General features: G+C 38.1%; 1 protein-coding gene across 6 annotated transcripts in view; it reads left to right on the forward strand.

The window, feature by feature from the left end:
* The first annotated feature begins 478 nt into the window (after positions 1-478).
* SMAD1 (SMAD family member 1) overlaps positions 479-18,565 on the forward strand; it is a 39,967-nt gene continuing 21,880 nt past the window's right edge. For 4 of the 6 annotated variants that reach the window (XM_039338978.1, XM_039338981.1, XM_039338982.1 and 1 more), the window contains exons 1-2: positions 479-716; positions 17,478-18,050. In XM_039338978.1, the coding sequence (XP_039194912.1) occupies positions 17,651-18,050 (400 nt within the window). In that variant the 5' untranslated portion in view covers positions 479-716; positions 17,478-17,650. Of the gene's footprint in view, positions 717-832; positions 1,139-17,477; positions 18,051-18,565 lie in introns of those variants that run through there. The other 2 variants (XM_039338979.1, XM_039338980.1) reach the window with 2 other exon arrangements.

Below are 18,565 nucleotides of genomic sequence, written 5' to 3' on the forward strand. Positions count from 1 at the left end.
CAGACTGCTGAGCTTCACAAAACACCGATTTTACCAACTCGGAACCACTGCCTTTTCAGATTCAGGTCGGTGGCAGGAGGACATGTTCTGGGGATACATGTCCCAGGCTTGCCACCGAAGCCGCGCCTGAGTTACACAGAACTGGAAGCGATACCCTAAAAAGCTGCTGATACCCCTGGGCAAATGGCTCCGCCGAAGCTGCAATCCCGCTGCAGGCCGCCGGTTCGCTCCATGACTGCGAGTGCTCCTCGGGGCGGGCTGGGGAGCGGAGAAAGAAGAGGGAGGGAAAAGTCATGAAGCTGTTTCTCCAGCCGAACCAGCAATGCCTTCTTTGTCGACGCGGGGGCGGGCATTTGGAGAGGATCCCTAACTTGGCCTAGAGGCAGAGCGTGTGCATGTGTGTGTATGTATATATATATATATATATATATATATATATATATATATATATATATGTATGTATGTTGTGTATTGGCAGTGGGGTAAGTGGAGGTTGGGTGGCTCCGACTCTCTGACGCCAGTGAGACCAGATCAATCCAGGCGCAGCGGCGGAGCGAGCGCCGGGCTGCTAAGTGGCGGCTCTGGAAGCGAGAGCGGAAAAGCGGCAGCGGCAGCGGGTGGGACTTTGCCCGCCTGTCCAAACAGCTGCGACGCGCTGCCCGGCGCTTTGCATGATCTTTTCCTTATTCCCTCGCCTCGCCCCTCGCGGACAGCTGGTAAGAGCTCGGCTTTGGATACTCTGTCTGCCGCTCCGAGCATGCCTTCCTTGGGGAGTCATCCCCCCACCCGCTTTTGTGTTCTTTCTCCTCCCTTTAAAAAAAAAAAAAAACTCCCTCTCTCTTTTCTGCCGTTTCCTCGCTGGCTTTTTAAAACAATGCAACTGCAAGAATGGAAGAGGGTAGGCAGGGTGAGGCTGAGCGGCGACAATCTTGAATCGCGCGCGTGTAGAGAGATTAGGGCAAAGGACAGCTTTCGCTTCTCTCATGATGGCGGCTCTGCTGGTGGAGGAGCCGAAAAGAGCGAGGCGCTGCAGCGGCGGTGATTTTAACGCTCTAAAAAGTTTCCTCTCCTCTTCCTAGGGAAGGGGGGGGGGGAAAGGAGGAGGTGGAGGTACGAAGACCTTTTTGTAGCTCCAGAGGTAAAGTAGACCCGCCATCCCCCTCCCCCTTCTCTGCTTTCCACTTCCTTTCTGCTGCCCCTTCTCAAGTAGGGGAGAGGAGAGGGAAAGCAATAGAAAGCCAGAGTCTGCTTCCCAGTCAGGAGATCCTGCAGGCGTTCTGCCCCCCCCCCCTATATTCCGAGGCAAAGTGAAGAAATTGGCCTCCAATTTGGCGTCAGTACTTAAGGAAGATGAACCACCCCAGCGCAGCTACCCTCTTTTACACTTCAGCATTTTCCCTTTTTTTGTATGATGCTTTGTCGGGGGGTGCGCTTTCTGAGCCCGATTTCTTTTCTTTTTGAGTGGCAGGTTTCTCTGCCCAAACTTCCCTTTTTGACGTTGTTATCGATGACCCACTCGGGAATTTTTGTTTGTTTGCTCTAGCAGAAACCTTGCTTTATCCTCCCACCCATCCTCCGGGTTTATTTGGCGAGGTTTACGGGAATTCGTAGTGGAAAGCTATGATAAATCGAGGATAGCAGTTTCTTTCTGCCCTTTGTTAATAGTGGATGAGGCTGCGTGTGTGGGCTGACTTAGAATTTCTTAATACAGGGTATGAATATGAAAATTTAATTTGAGGAGTGCCTTTGTGCTTAAGGATAAGACAACAGATCTTTACTGTGGCTAAATATATGTGGATACCAATTTTAATCCACATTCATTTTCATTATACTGGGGAGCAACCGTTGCTTCCCTTAGGAAGGGAAAGTAGATATAAACTCATGGAAGAGTTCCATGGTGAAAATGGCCAGAGTCCAGCTGGGTTTAGGACAAATCACTCCTGCACGGTAACAAAAAAAGTTGGTGTTTGAATTGTAGTGTTCTCATCAGTAGCCATAAAAAAACCTCAGTCCCCTTTAAGGACAACTGGCAGAGGCTTTGTTCTGTCTAATTTGCTGCCCCTTCAATTGTGTTTATTTAAGAATTGAACATGAACTGCAACTGCAAGGGTTCATCTTCCAAGGACTATCCCAAAGATGCTTTTTCAAAAGGCAACTGGCACTAAAGGCACCTTTAGCACAATCATGACCTGGATGACTGAGAATCTCCATAGACTTCCAAGTGCTTAGTTGCAGCAACAATAAGACAGCATTCCTCTAGGCGGTTGCCACTTTAAACCTATGCAATTCTTATTTTTATAGGTATGCTTTGCATCCAGAAAGGGCTGAGGATGACCTGCTGAGGGTTGAAGAGGCCATTTAGCATAACTATTGTGACTTCTATTTGAAAAGCTTTTGGAAATGCCTAACTCCTCTTGATAACAGGAATACTTGGTCCTTTTTTTCTCAAGGCATAACTCAGTCTTCAGGGCATGACTGCAGAAGCTAAACTTGCCTAAAACCTTCCTAGCCACCATCCCTGATAAGATCATTTTGGTTCAAGGCCAGATCGTGTTACAAGGGCACTGATTTGTCCTTATTTTAATTCTGACCCTTTCAACCCCCCTCCACATAATCAAATACAGTTCTCATCTGCAGGGTCCTTCTCTTGTGGGGTTTTTTTGTGCATATCTTTGATCAGATGACTCCACTGTTTACAGAGGCTAAGACAATACCGATTTGAGATAAGTATACTGATGGTTGAGAACCTCTAAGGTTACAATTACATAAGTTCCACTGAAGGAAAGTAGAATATATATTTACTGATGTAAACATTTGTATTTTTCTGTTTTCCCCTACATCTCCCCTCACCCTTTTTGTTAATGCATATCTGCCATTATTTGCAGAGGATGCTTTTTTGCTTCAAGCTAGAGTTGAATAAATCTTTTCAAACTTGCTTAAACTGGATGCTGCCTTCACACTCTCCAGTGAATATATCTGCATATGTATTTCCACAGCTATAAATTATCTCACCCATCATTTATTTGTACTTTTCAGTAAAATCAATTGCGGGAGAACTCCCTGCAATGTCTGTAATGCTTTATACTTATACATTCCCTATTGCAGTAGTAAGGTAGAGGTGGAAAAGGGTGGCCAAGATTTTAATTTTTTTAGCATTGGTGAAACTGAGAAAATGCTTCCCTCTTTGTCCTTCCTATATGTATATATGTGTGTGTTTTGCTGGAAAGTGATTTCCTAGGAAGAAACTGGTCATTGGTGTATATAAGCTGTAGAAAATAATTCTGGCAGGGATATTTACATGTAATGAAGACATGTAGGAAAATTTAATTATTGATGGCTATACAGAAACATAGGCAATAATTACTATCCACTTTAAATGACCTTGGTATTAGCTTTATAAAAAGCCCAGTGTTTTTCACATATACACTATATGCTGCCAGATAAAGAAGTGGCAGATAAAATTCTAATTCTCAAAAGAAAGGCATGAACTTTTAAACTGACAGCGATTATTTCCAAATAAATTTCTCACTGCATTCCTGCTTAATGTGTGTAAACAGAAGGCAAGATCGGTCTAGGGAGTAGGTAAACTTGAATTAAGTTGTGCTGGTAATGCAGTGTAGCCTGTCTTGTCAAGTATAAGTGGTTTTCTTGGTGTGTAATGTTGCAGGGCTAATGGAGGCATCATCTAACTTTATAAATAATGTAGGCTGTGTATAATGTGGACTCTCTAGAGACTGCAGAGAGCATCATTACTAGCCTTTCCAACCTGCTGTAGATCTCAAATTGACTTACAGCAGTAAAATGCAAAATGATACATCAGGATGACGTGAGGGGTTCAGTTTGGGAATGTGTTAGTTCAGTTATCATAAATATATTAAGACATCAAATATTGTTACATTATCATTTATTTATAGGCAATATAGAGGTGAAGATTTTTTTAAAAATACAAAGAATATTGTTTCTTCTATAGTTTTCTCTTTTGTTCCCCAAAACAGCAGGTAGTAAGTTATTAAACAGTAAACAAGAGAAAACCATTGCGTATGACTAAATGCATTTCTGAAACTTTCCAGTGGATTACCACATGTTCAATAGCTTTGTAATGCTAAAAATAGAACATTGGAGAACTAGGTTTAAATCCTTGGTCATCTATTCTATAGGATTTAAGTTTAGCTTTTGGCAAGTCTCTAGCCACTGAGTTTGAACTGTATATTTGAAGACTTGCTGTAGGGCAGGGGTGTCAAACTGCCGGCCCACTGGCCAGGCGTGTCATAACGAAACTGCACCCACCTCATTGCCAGCAATGGAGCAAAAGTTCCGATACGTTGTGCGACGTCACATGACGTTGCAAGTTTGACATGTCTGCTGTAGGGGGATTAAAGTGTAACAAATCTGCTAATGAAAGCAGCTTTGTCCTTAAATCAGATTGTGACTGCAACAAACTTCCTGGCAATTATGAAATTGTAAATCCCGCTCTAATCAAATAACACACATGCAAAACTAAACTCTGTGTTACTCTTTTGTATGTGCAGTTCAGTTCGTGGCACTGATAGAGTCTTGTACACAACAGACAAATCAAGGATTCTGCTAACCAAGAAAGATTTACATCAACAATAATTACGTGGGCCACTGTAAATTTATTAATGAGGTTGGAAAAGAGAAAATTGAATTACCAGAAGTCCCTGGAATGTACTTTCACTTGAATTAGGAGAGTTTGTTTTTCAGTCTTGGTCATTGCAGGAAAAGATCATAGAAATCTTTCTCTAACAGATTTCTTTCTGGTAAGCACGTGACTAATCACACATCCAGATTGGTATGAGATCAAAAGGAATGAAAAGCTGTTCTGTCAGTTGCTTTAGCATATGTATAGCAGCTAAGGTTTTAGGGCAAGGCAGATGCAAGTTCAAGTGCACCCTCAATCATGGAAGCTCACTAGTGACTTTAGGTCAGTTTTCCTCTGTCTAAATCATTAATAAAACCACTGTTTCTTTAGAGTACTAGGAGTAAAGGCAAAATATGGATATGTGAATACAAAATAAAATGCATATTTACTTATTGGCTATGGAATCCAAGCTATACAATCAGCATCCTATGTGTGCAAACAGATAGGTAGTATATAACCAAACATTTTTTAATTCAGTGCTTTATAAGATACCAAAAGTATATTTCCAAGTATACATCTGGGGGCTAACATAGAGAAGCCTTGCTTCCTAGTCCATGACTCATTTTTTGTGGAAACAAAATCCTCTGAAAAAGCCCTTTCTAGGTGTCTGACAAACAGATAGAATTAAAGGAGGCCTCTAATATCTCTAGAGCTGCTCCAATTGGGGCTCTATATGATCTGCAGGTAGTCTTTGACTTACAACTCTAATGGAGCCCAGAATTTACACCATATGTCATGACAGTCATAAGTTGAGGCACCATTTGACCAACCTGACTTTATGACATTTTTTGAGTCTGTCATTAAGCAAACAACACAGTCATAATATGAACCCACTGTCCACAATGGACATTTTTTACCAGAAGCTCGAAACAAAATACTGATTTGCAGCAAAAAAAAAAACCCACTGTAAATTGCAGTCATGTGACCACAGGATGTTACAAATAGCCATAAATTCAATCTGGTTGCCAGTCATCCAAAATGCAACACGTGACAGCACTGACATTGTCTATGAACAGAGGTTAGACTATAGCTACCTGTCCAGACGGAAGTTACACTTAAAACTTTCAGCAGATTGATTTGATGGCAATCATAATGACTTGTCTTCCTTCCAGATGGTTTGCAGAAAGCCCCTTTTTCTTATCCCACAGTATTCATAATGTTTAAGAATCTGCAGCTTGAATTGTGTTTGACTCTTTATCAACCACAGCCCTAACCTAATAAAATCGTAATTGATTTATACTTGAATATATGTATAAAGTTTTAATTCTGAAGCATATTCTATTGTTTTTAAATGATGTATTTAGAAAATACGATTATTTTAATGCAAATACTTCTCCAAAGCACCTCATCAAATTGAATTTCAGGATATCACATAATACATTTTTAAAAACTACATGAATAAAATGACAAGAGGATCACCTGAGAGTTTAGGCAGTTGAAAATGCTGAGTATAGTACATGAATCAAAACTAAGGCATCCTTGAATGATAGACATACCTGTTCCTGTACACATTATTTATTTATTTATGAGACTTATATACCGCTTTAAGTGCAAGCACTCTCTAAGCGGTGTACACCAGTAAGCAATGTATATATATTTACATTGCCCCCAACAATCTGGGTCCTCATTTTACCTACCCTGGAAGGCTGAGTCAACCTTGAGCCGGTGAGATTTGAACCGCTGACCTGCTGAACACAGTCAGCTAAAGTGGCCTGCAGTACTGCACCCTAACTGCTGCGCCACCTCGACTTAGACCACATTAGGTGTTTTTTCTGATGTTCAGTCAAAATCCATCTTCATGCAACATAAAGTCCTGCCCTTTGGAGAAATGGAAAATGGGACATGTCTTTTTCTGTGAGCCATCCTTTCGATTCTTTTTCTCAAGGCTAGTCATGCCCAACTTCTTAAATTTCTTTTCATAGGAGTTTCTAATTCCCTGTTCATATACTTGCCCTTTATTAAATGTGTTCCAATTTCTTCTTTAACTCTTGTTAGAATATTGTGCCCAGAATATTGGGCTAATGTCTGATCACCTCAAATGGAATGATATTAAAACATTCTTTTTGTTGGGAACTACTGTACACTTCTGTTAATGCAGCCTAAATGTCCACATGTCTTTTTTGCAGCTAAATGAGACTGCTGAGTCATGGTTGATTTACAACCAGCTATTATTAAAAAATTTTTTTTGACAATCACTATTACTAAAGCTGTGCATTTGATTTTTATTTCTTAACCAAGAACACTGGGGATTTGGGGTTAAATTTCATTCTGTTATTTATATACCTTTATAAAAATTACTTTACTTTTTCTTATTTAATAGAACAAAATTTCACAGTAATATTGTATCTTCTGCAAATCAGATAAGCATTCCAATATCTTTACTGAAGGAGTAGTAAGATTGGAGAGTCAGAATCTATTTTCGTGCAACATAAAGTCCCAAGTTCTGCCCTTTGGAGAAATGTAAATGGGACCTAGCTTTTACTGTGAGCCATCCTTTTAATTCTTTTTTTAGAATTTTACTTTTTCGTACCTTATTGGATACATCAGTTTGGTTTGCAGTAATAAATGACAAAAAAGTAAATACAAAAGAATATATCTTTAAAAATACACTAAAGAAAATAAGTTAGAGAGAAAACAAATTCACACATGGACATAAATAAAAAAACAGCAGATACATAACAGCAACTCCATTTTTAAGCAACAATTTAAAATCTTGCTCATACAGAATCATATTGATAACTTTTTCCATTTCATAAAAAGTCATTTTAAGAACTGAAAGTCAACACATATTTTCATTCTAGGATTTTAAATAGTTTTTTCCCCCAACAAAGCGAAACGGTAACTGGCTACACACCAAGGTCTCTAAATCTGATGTTTAAAATAAATGTTAGGTACACAGTTTAACATTACACCAACTTCTTTAAACAGATTTATGCTACACAAAATCATATGAACAATGATTTGAGTATCAGACCAAATGAAAGTCATGCAAGCCCAAATCATATTTGTAAAGTCCCCTCAAATAATTAATGGCTAGCATAAAGAGGATACTAAATACCCAATATTCTCTGTTGACTAGTACCAAACTTTGGACATTTTTACTTACTGCAATTTCTTGTTCCTTACCCTATTGAAATATTTATATTTAATACATTTACTTAATGGGATTCAAAATAGAATAAATTTACCATATCTCCTATTTCTGTCCTGTTAGTTCAAAACCTGGTATCTTACTTTTGGAAAAATGCATTTTGATCCCTTTTCCCTTGCTAAATTGACATTAAAAGAATGCTTTATGGAAGGATGCTGGGAACTTTATGATGGATCAACTGGTAGATAATCTTAGTTTTAAAGATTTTTCTGTTTTAGGATAAATATTGTTTGTCAGTTGCTACACACTGACAGTATTTACAGTTACAGCAATTATTGAAATTTTGATTTGAATAGTGTTTTCAGCCCCATAAATACCTAAGTTATTATATTAGTTTACTTCTGTGAGACCAAAAAGCCTGTAATCATTCTTTATAAATATCTACTATAAATAAACGAATATGAAGACCTTAAATACTAGATAGAATATGGCATTGGAGAGCTGCATTTTTCCCTAAGCAGTGGGAGCATTTTTACCTTTAATCAAAATCTTTTTAGATCATATAATTTGAGAGTTTCAAACAGCACTAATGTAGCCAGGCAAACTGAGCAGGAAAAAAAATGATTTAATTCAATGTACTGCCAGTTGTATCAGCCTACCCTTTATTAGCTTGCTAACCAGAATACAAGATAACTATCTTGAATAATTTATTGAATTCAAGATAGGTTACATCTAGGACACCTAAAATCCAGTAAGGAATTTATTCACTCATAAATAAGATACAATTAGTCTGACAAGGCCTGTTCTTCCTAAATTTATGATGACTTTTGGTAATTACCAGATGGTTTTTAAGGTGTTTACTGATCCTTCTCTATGATCTGCTGTAGAATTTTTTTCAAGGATTTTCTTTGGCTGGCTGGTATATAGTCCTCGACTTACGACCCAGATTTGAAATTCCCTCGCAGTCATATGACTGTCTTGAGGATGCTCAGCAACTGAGTCACAGTTATAGCTGCTTGAAGTGTTCCATGGTCATTTGACTATGTTTTATGATAGTTCTGCTGAAAATTGGCATGTACTTCCAGTTTTTGGCAAAACTGCCTATGGTGAGCCATTGGTTCATTTAATGACTGCAACATTCACTTTATGACCACTGCAAAAAAGATTGTAAAAGCAGGTCAGTCACATGATCAGCATGCTTTATGATTTGTCATGAGTTACAACCATGATGGGCAGGCTATATTTTGATCATAACTTAAGGACTTGTAATTCTCTGCATCATCCTTTCCTCAAGATAGGAACATAATATACTCTTATTGAAATGTCTGGTATTACTCTTGTTCTATATGATTTGTCAGAGATGTTATGTAAGAATTCAGCCAGACATTGTTTCTACAGTATTGCTAAGTTCATCTGAATTCTGAGCAGGTGAGGATACTTTTGACATCCAGTGCAACTCTTCATTCCTTTCTATTGCTTTTCTTTTTGTTGAACTAATAGTTCAAAATGTTTTATGCCATCAGAATGGTTTTGAAGGTGGAAACAAGACTATTTTGGAAAGATGTTCAGACTTAAGACTAGGCAAGGCAATAAATTGTAGCATTTCACTCAAACTTGTGTTCAGCAATTTGATTACAGAAGAAATTTTATAGACATGAGATAATTGGATAACATGCTTTATTGCAGACAAGAAGTAATTTGTTTATTATATCTTATATCTAAATCTCTCACATCACGTAAGTAACTCTGGGCAATTTACACACGTAGAAAATACAGCCTTTAGTAGAACACATAAATCAAACTTTGTATGTGTCTACTCCAGGGTTTAAACTCTTGGTCCTTTCTCCTCCTTCAAATCAATCAATTTTGACCCCTTCTTTTTCATCCCTGAGAATCAAAGCAATCTCAGTTTGTGGTTCTGTCTGGTCTGAAAACTGGAAGTTTCTAGTGCATCAACAGCCTTTGGAGAAGATATCCAAGACAGTAGGTAGCCCCCTGCCCCAATCAAGGCTTTAAAGCCTGTGCCCCACCCTCCTTGCAGCCACCAGTGCTGCTTCTGCCACATGTGCCAAGGGAGTCCTTCATTTTTCTTAGTCAGTATTTGTGAAGAAAAGAACTCAGCTTTTACTAGAGGAAATAAGAAAAAATACAGAACCAAAGAGGGTGCAGGCTGGTGCAAAGTTTTTGTGTTTGGCAAATAAATTTTTTTCTCTATAATGCCCCCTTATACACTTATTCACTGTTCGCTCTAACAAACAAGCAGTGAGGTTGGGCAAAGTTCTGAGGCACCTCTTCTTGATTGTCTGATTTGCATGCTATTCTCCTTTTGATTGGTTGGACTGTTCCATGTGCCTGCCTGTGGGTAGCGCACTCCTCCCACCCCACAAATTTCATCAACTTTGTAGGAGGAAGCCTGAACTGAGGGGTCTATGAACTTTTGTCCATTTCTTGCTAAAGCCCACAGATCCTTTCTCCAGGAATACTTGCATCATGAGCTGAAGTACATGTGCTGCTCCTCCCAGAAGCCCACATTCCTCCCCTTCTTCCAGTTCTATCATACCCCAAACAACACCTCCCATACAGATTCCCCTTTCGCCTTTGGAAATGCCAATGAACAGTTCTCCGTGCCCTCACCCCACATATCCCAGGGCTGTACCCTTGTCTAGCACCTAAGTCCTGGGCCACCAGCAGGAGGAAAAGGTTAGCCGTGGGCTGTGGAGGAGGGCACCGGTGCAGGGGGCAGCAGGAGTATGTGACAAAGTGCAGGGCACCCAAAAGGGCAGCATAGGGGAGAAGATAGGTAGGACTGGAGGCTGAGCAAAGGCAAGTACAGCAGGGCCGGAAAAGCATAAGGTGCTTCCCTGCATCTGGCATTACTGGAACTGCCATTGCTGAACAGTATGGTCACAGATGTTTCATGTAGTAACTGTAACACTTAGCAACAAGTTCTGGTCCCAGTTGTGGTTGTAAGTTGAGGACTACTTGTAATAAATTTTTGCACTATATTAAAAAAAAATCACATTTACATTGAGAAACTTAATTAACCAATGTATAAATACTACTTCTATTTGAAAATTCACAAAATGTTGAATATATGAAACCAGTTTTTAAACCTCTGTAACTTACACTATCAAATTACTTTCCTTTTACAAGGAATTATTTTTGAAGCATGGTATAATTTCTAAGTAGAACTTGAGAATCTAAACTGTAATATGGTATCCAGTTTTATGCATTTATTGTACTTACCCATTCTTGAAGCTACATAAATTCAGGAGAAAATCATATTTTGTAAAATATACATTTTTAAATATGGTTCATTTCTCTGGTATTAGTACATTTCACTGGTGTTGCATGTTTTTAAAATAAGATTAATAATATGGTTAATTTTCATTGTAGTTAAAACACTTAACTAACATAATTTGGTTCCATGAAAAAGTCCAATTGCTTACATTGGGAGGATGACTGAATTATCTGTTCAGAGATGCAACAGTTTTACATGCATGAGAACAAATAGGAGAAAACAGGCATTACTGTCAGCTGTGTTTAGCTTATAATTTAACACTTGCTCATACTGGCATTCTATGAGGAAACTGTGAGCATGTCTAATTCTGTCAGTTTGAAGATATGTAATGCAAATTTGATTGAATGCACAAGTTATAGCTTGTTTCATTTTTCACTAAAAAAAATCTTAGGCTTTCCAACTAAAAGAAAAAAAAATGGGATTTTCTCCAGCATATTTTAGTATCCTTGTACTTAGGCTCAAATGAAGGCGTTAATATAATTTGGGGTAGAAAGCTTGAAGAGGATACTGTACTGATAATTCTGCAAATTTGGGAAACAGAAAATGTTCTGATTTGGGGATTGCTTAATCAGATTATTCCTAGAGTGTTTTCTCTTTCAAGTCATAAACAATTGCAGCTTGATAAAATTAATGCTTAATGGTATATTAAAATTAGATACAGTCAGAGTCCAAGTGTACAGTTTATTTTCAAATAATATTAAGTGCTTGTATTGGTATATATATATATATATATATATATATATATATATATATATATATATATATTAGAATCTGAATCAATGGGATGTTGTTTTTTGGCTTATCAAACATTGGCTTGAAAGCAGCTGTGGTGAACTGTAAACTTACAAATTGTAAGACTCTGTTAATGGAGGTTTACCATAGGATAGAATTAGCTTATCTGTTCATATTTCCTAGCTGGTCTGCCTGGTAATCTTGGAATCTGAAAGTGTGATTCTCCTCCCATCTCCTTTACAGTCTGAAAAATAAGAGAGGATCTCTTCTTGAGCCTCTTGCTGTGTCCAGTATCCAGCTGCGGGCTATTCTGTCTCTTATCTGACCATATCGTAGGCAGCATCTCTTCACCTGTCTCCCAAGATCATTCCCAAATACCATTACAGAAGTTCACTAGTGACAACTGTCTGCCTCTTTTTCATTGTTCCCCATCCCTTTTCACCTGTGTGTGAGGCTCCACCTTCCTTACTCTTCAAATCATAAAAGGAAATGTCTTTGGAATGGATAAAAAAATAAAATTCCCTGCCCTTCCTAAAGAAGATATTTAACAATTGGACAGAGTAGCATGAGACCATGTGTTGGTCTGTAAAAGGATATGGCTTGTAAAGATGTTTCCTTTGAATCCTGGATGAATATGGATGTATTTCCGTTGCAGAAGATTCTGATGAAATTATGCAATTACAGCTGACCAGGCAGATCTAAATATAGATGGAAATGTCTGTTCTTTTGCCTGTGTGTTTCTAATACACCTACACAGATTATGAGAAAACTGCTATTTAAAAAAAAGCAGATGTTTGTTCAAAAGGGGAATGGATCTCTGAAAAAGCAAAGGCTCAGCCTGTTTTGGCACTCCTTTTTGAAAATATTTGCTTTTGTACCATATTCAAATTTGTAAAACTGTAAATTTCATTGTAAATTGTAAATATTCTGAAAATATTTGCTATTGTATTATATCTATACACTGAAGGAATGAATTATTAAGAATGTAAATGATAACTAGTTATGCTAAGGCAATAATTCCAAATTTGGTACCTTGAAATCTATAGGAATTACAACTTCCATACTAGACAGGAATTCTGGAAAGTGTAGCCTGGGCCCGTAATACACAACTGGTTGGTAAAGTTTGCCTTTGCACCATTTGCTCAAATGTTTTTGTGAGAAACTGGTCTTTATAACTGCATCTGCCAAAACCATTATTTCTAGCTGCATTTGTAGCATTGTTTCTGTGGTTCTATGGCTGGCTCAGGAATTCTGGGAGTTGAAATCCATGAGTCATAAAAGAGCCAAGGTTGCCTACCCCTGTTCTAGACCAAATATTATTCATTTTTTAAAAATTCCAATAATTGTAACATAGAAATTCTTATAGTACAATTCTTAGCACTTAAGATACCAGTACATTTGACTGTGACATGCTTGATTGCCTCTGCTAAACTCTAGGACAGTGAGGGCAAACCTTTTAGAGACAGAGTGTCCCAAAACCCCCCCAGCCCACCCCCACTCTGCCCCCTGCTCCGCTCCCCTGCAGGGCCACTCATCACAGATTGCCCAGGCAGCTTTGCAGCACCATGGTGGCCACGCCCTCTACCCAAACCCCATAGCATTATCTGCACGTGATGGGGTACAAGGGTGGAGTCTTGCTCCTGCTGCCCGGCTGCCATGTGCTTGGCTGCGCTGCTCCACGTGGACTGCACCTGGAGGAGACTTTCCTCCAGGCAGGCTGCTGGTGAGGGGGTTGCGGGGGGAGGCAGGGCTGGGGCAACGGCTCCCGTGCCCACAGAGAGGGCTCCGAGTGCCACCTCTGGCATGCGTGCCATAGGTTCACCACCACTGCTCTAGGATAACATTTGGCAGCTCTTTTTAGATATTCTATTATCCTTCCCTGGCATGGCCAATGGATAAGGATTTCTTAAATACATTTTTGTAGCAAACTAGATCTCCTTTCTCCCAACCCAATTAGTTTTTGATATATGCCGCTAGTCTTATTAGTCATGGGGCCTAATTTAATTGAAGAAATTCCTTCATGAATGCTATCCTTACAAACTGGGGATTGCCTACTCCTTCCTAACAAGTTAGACTGGGTTTTCTTCATTTACATATATACTTTAAAATTGACATTTCTCCTTTCCTTCCTGCAAGTCAGCTTTTCAAGCTTAACTGCAGTAAACAACAAATGCTGAAACAAACTCTTCAAAATGTTTTGCTTTCCACAAGTCAATTATAGACATCTCAATAGGATTCATTTGGCTGATTGCCTCTTTTGACGCTTACCCTAATACAAAATGATTTAGATTACCCTAAGAACCTTTCCAAGTATCAATGTCAGAATATCTGAATCTGTAGTTTCCTGCTTTTTTCTGTTCTTTGAAGACTGAAATGTCAGTCATCTGGCACTTCACTGGTTCACTGGGTTTTCTTAAAGATAAGATATATATATATATATTCAGCCAAACCATTTGTTAGTGCAGTGTTTCTCAACCTTGACAATTTTAAGACATGTGGACTTCAATTCCCAGAATTCCACAGCCAGCAATGCTGGCTGTGGAATTCTGGGAGTTGAAGTCCACATGCCTTAAAATTGTCAAGGTTGAGAAACACTGTGTTAGTGCCTTCAGTACTCAAGGATTCATCTGGCTCCAGAGATTTAGGTTTCTTGAGAATAAATATTTTTTTTATTATGTTGCTGCTAATTTATACTGCTCTTCCCTAATGAACATAGATTTTTCTCACTCAAGTAGACTGAATCTCAACACTTCCTGATAAGCATTCAGTCTACTGGATTACTTTTTTTTTTCCCTTAAAAAAGTCTTCTTCGCCTTAGATCATCTGTTATACTAGATTGGGGGTTTTTTGTTTGTTTATTTGTATCCCACCTTTATTATTTTTATAAATAACTCAAGGCAATGATTATATCCAACCCACCTTCCTCCTCCTGTTTTCTCCACAACAGCTACCCTGTGAGGTGGGTTAGGTTGAGAAAGAGTGACTGGCTCAAGGTTACCTAACTGGCTTTCACGGCTAAGGCAGGACTAGAACTCACAGTGCCTAGCCTCCTAGTCTGGTGCCTTAAATTTATTGGGCAAGCTCTCTGAGCAATGATATTGTGTTAGAATCATTAAAATTAAATATCAAAATCAGTCAATAGTTTATGTATTTCATATTCTTATACTACTAAAAGTCTTGTTTTTGTTTGTAATTTTCAATTGGTCAAAATTAGTAGATATAGGGAGAGAGGGAGAAGGAGTGGAGATATAGGAAGGAAGGAAGGAGTGGAGGGAGGGAAGAGAGGAAGGAAGCAGGGAGGGAGAGAAAGAAGGAAAGGGGAAGAGGGAGGGAGAGAAGGAAGAAAGAAATGAAAGGTTATTTCTAATGCTCCCACTAGGACACTCAATGACACTAGAAGCCAGCCAGAAGTCAGAAGTCTCTCCAACTCCAGGAAAAAAGCTAGAATTAAGATGAAAACATTACAAGATGCTAAGGAAAATGGAGGTTTTGGGTTGCCGGAATGGACATTGTATTATCAAGCATCTGTGTTAACATGGGTGAAAGAGTGGATAACACTCAGAAATAAAAGGTTATTGTATTTAGAGGGACATGATTTACAATTGGGGTGCCATGCTTTTTTATGGTATGGGAAAAACAGTTCATAAGTACTTTCAAAATCATTTTATAAGAAATACCTTATTAACAGTATGGGAAAAAATTAAAACTAAAATATATTCAAAAATTCCAGGGTGGTTATCAACGATGGAGGCATTTATACATCCGAATCTGGTAGACTTTGAAAAAGTATGGATATATAAAGATATTTTAGATATTGATGGGAAATTAAAATCTAAACAAGAATTGGAAAATTTAGGAATAAATTTGTCTTGGCGGACACATTTGCAGATACAAAGTAGATATGAAAAAGATGTAAAAATGTATGGATTTTACAAGGATCAAAATGTGTTTGATAAGATTTTGTTAACCTCGGATGAGAAATTAATTAAGAAAATGTATACTTTTTTGTTAATTTTAGATATGGAAAGTGAACAAGTGAAAGAAACGATAAGATGGGCAAAAAATTTTGGTTATGATATAGAATTAAAAAAATGGCAAATGTTATGGGAGAGAAACTATAAATTAACAACGTCAACTTCATATAAAGAAAATTTGTATAAAATGTTTTATAGATGGCACCTTCCACCAGCAAGATTAGCAAAAATGTTTAAAAATATCTCAGATAGATGTTGTAAATGTAAACATAACATAGGCACGTATTATCATATTTGGTGGACATGTGGGAAGGCAAAGGCCTATTGGAAAAGCATACATATGTGGTTAGAAAAAATATTGGTGAACAAGTGGATTTTAAACCTGAACTTTTTTTACTAGGCATTATGTCTGAAACGATTAATGAGCAGAAATTATATTTAATTCTACATATTACCACACAGCAAGAATAATTTTTGCACAGTACTGGAAGAATGAAGGATTGCCATCAGAAGAAGAAATAATCACCAAAATATTGGAATGTGCAGAGATGGACAGACTAACTATGAGGCTGAAAGACAAAGAAGATACGGACTACTATCAAATTTGGAATTTATTTTATTCTTGGTTAGAGAAAAGAATGAAGGATTAGGAAGTGAACATGTATTAGCTTAGCAAATACCAGACAACTTGTTTGATTGGAAAAATTAACATATGTTGACGGAAAAAAAAATTAATAAAAAAGATTGTTGAAAAAAAGAAGTCTCTTCAACTCCCATTGTTGTTTCGGCTGCTTATAATCATTCTGTTTCTCTGTTTAAGTAAGAAAATATTTCTGAAACAGTACCTAAATGGGTCACAGGTTGTCTAGTATCCCAGGATATACAAAGACTGTATGTCTGGAAAAAGCAGTATGAATTTTGATTTGAATGCTGCAGAAGCATTTTAATCAGAATCTTTGTTAAGCCATTTTTTCCCTTTTGGTGTGTGTGTGTGTGTGTGTGTGTGTGTGTGTGTGTGTGTGTGTGTGTAAAGGAAGAGAGTATAATCTTGGTTAATTGGATTTTAAAAACCCATTGACTGGTTCATAACAAGCAACACTAAATATAATAAAATTAATTTGTCATAATTATGAGTGGCAGTTTTATAAACTTTACAACTAAACTAAAGAGTTAATAGTTGTTTAGACTGTTATAGTTGCTTATAAACTCTCAACAAATTCAGGTGGGATATCAGTATCAGTATTCTGAATTGCCAGCAAACTGTTCACATATTAACTGCTGATCGACTTCAGAGATTGATAGAAATAACATTATGTACTTTTAATTCTTTCAGTTGTCTAAACTAAAATACTATTTTGAAAGAGGTTTGTATGTTACATGAGGAGTAAAAACACTGGCTTTATTTCATAATACAAAAGAACTAATATTATATGATAACCCTTTACTCAGTAATAATAAAAATGTCCTATTAGAGTCTGGATTTTGCCAATGAAGTAGAAAAGGTATGCTATCGATATTGGTAAAGTCAGGGTTTTTTTTGTCATAGAATGCCCAAAACGGAGTTCCGGCACCTGTTTTGGATGGAACCTTGTAGAGAAGGCAAGGCAGATTGTATAATGTGTGTGAGTTCTGGCACCTTTTTTTTTTTTTTTTACAAAAAAAGCACTGGGTAAAGTTATATTGTTTTAACAGAACTTTTTTTTTCCTCCCAATGTTAAGTTCTGTAGGTACCTGGCTAAGAAGTGGAACTCCAAAGACATCTATCAGACTGGAATGTTGGGTTCATTTTGCAAGAATTCGGAATTGGGAAAGATCATCTGAATTTGTTCTGGACAGTTGTTAGAAGGATATATAGAAATTGTGCTCCAATACTTTCCTTCTAACTAATCACTATGAATGTGACAAGTTTGTTCTCCTTTACAAGCCCAGCTGTTAAAAGACTGCTGGGTTGGAAGCAAGGGGATGAAGAGGAAAAATGGGCAGAGAAAGCTGTTGATGCCTTAGTTAAAAAACTTAAGAAGAAAAAAGGAGCAATGGAAGAGTTGGAAAAAGCATTAAGTTGTCCTGGTCAGCCAAGCAACTGTGTTACAATTCCTCGTTCCTTAGATGGCAGACTTCAGGTTTCTCATCGCAAGGGGCTTCCCCATGTAATTTATTGTCGTGTGTGGCGCTGGCCTGATCTTCAGAGCCATCATGAACTTAAACCATTGGAATGCTGTGAGTTTCCCTTTGGTTCAAAACAGAAGGAAGTCTGCATCAATCCCTATCATTACAAACGAGTGGAAAGCCCAGGTAGGAAATTTCATTATATGTTCATTTCCCCTTCTTTCCCCATCTACAGTTATTTTTAACAATAGCACTAAGTGGGATTAATTCAATGGGGGAGAGGGGAGATTTTACTTTTTCCTATTCTAACATTACTCAACTGTAATAAAGTAGCAATATATTATATTTGTTAAAGTACTCAGGCAGACTCTTAACATGACTGGAATTGATAGCATGAAAGCAATAATCTTTTGCCCAAAATATTTTGACTTGTTGCAGATATTTCATTAACCAAACCAAGTAAGATCTGTGTCAGTAGGGAGTGGGGTTTGCTCTCATGTTATATTCTAGTGCAGTGATGGCGAACCTTTTAGAGACCGAGTGCCCAAAAACTGGCCCTGCCCTGCTCCACCCCCTGACCCGCCCCTGCTCTGCCCCCCATCCCCGCCCTGCCTGCCCGCAGGGCCACTCACCACCAGGGCCCGCCGCAGATCGCCCAGGGAGCCCAGCAGCGCTATGGTGGCCACACCCTTTGCCTGCGT

This window comes from Crotalus tigris, unplaced genomic scaffold (assembly GCF_016545835.1).
Source record: "Crotalus tigris isolate CLP2741 ecotype Arizona unplaced genomic scaffold, ASM1654583v1 scf7180000017725.2566008, whole genome shotgun sequence".
Lineage (NCBI taxonomy): Eukaryota > Metazoa > Chordata > Lepidosauria > Squamata > Viperidae > Crotalus > Crotalus tigris.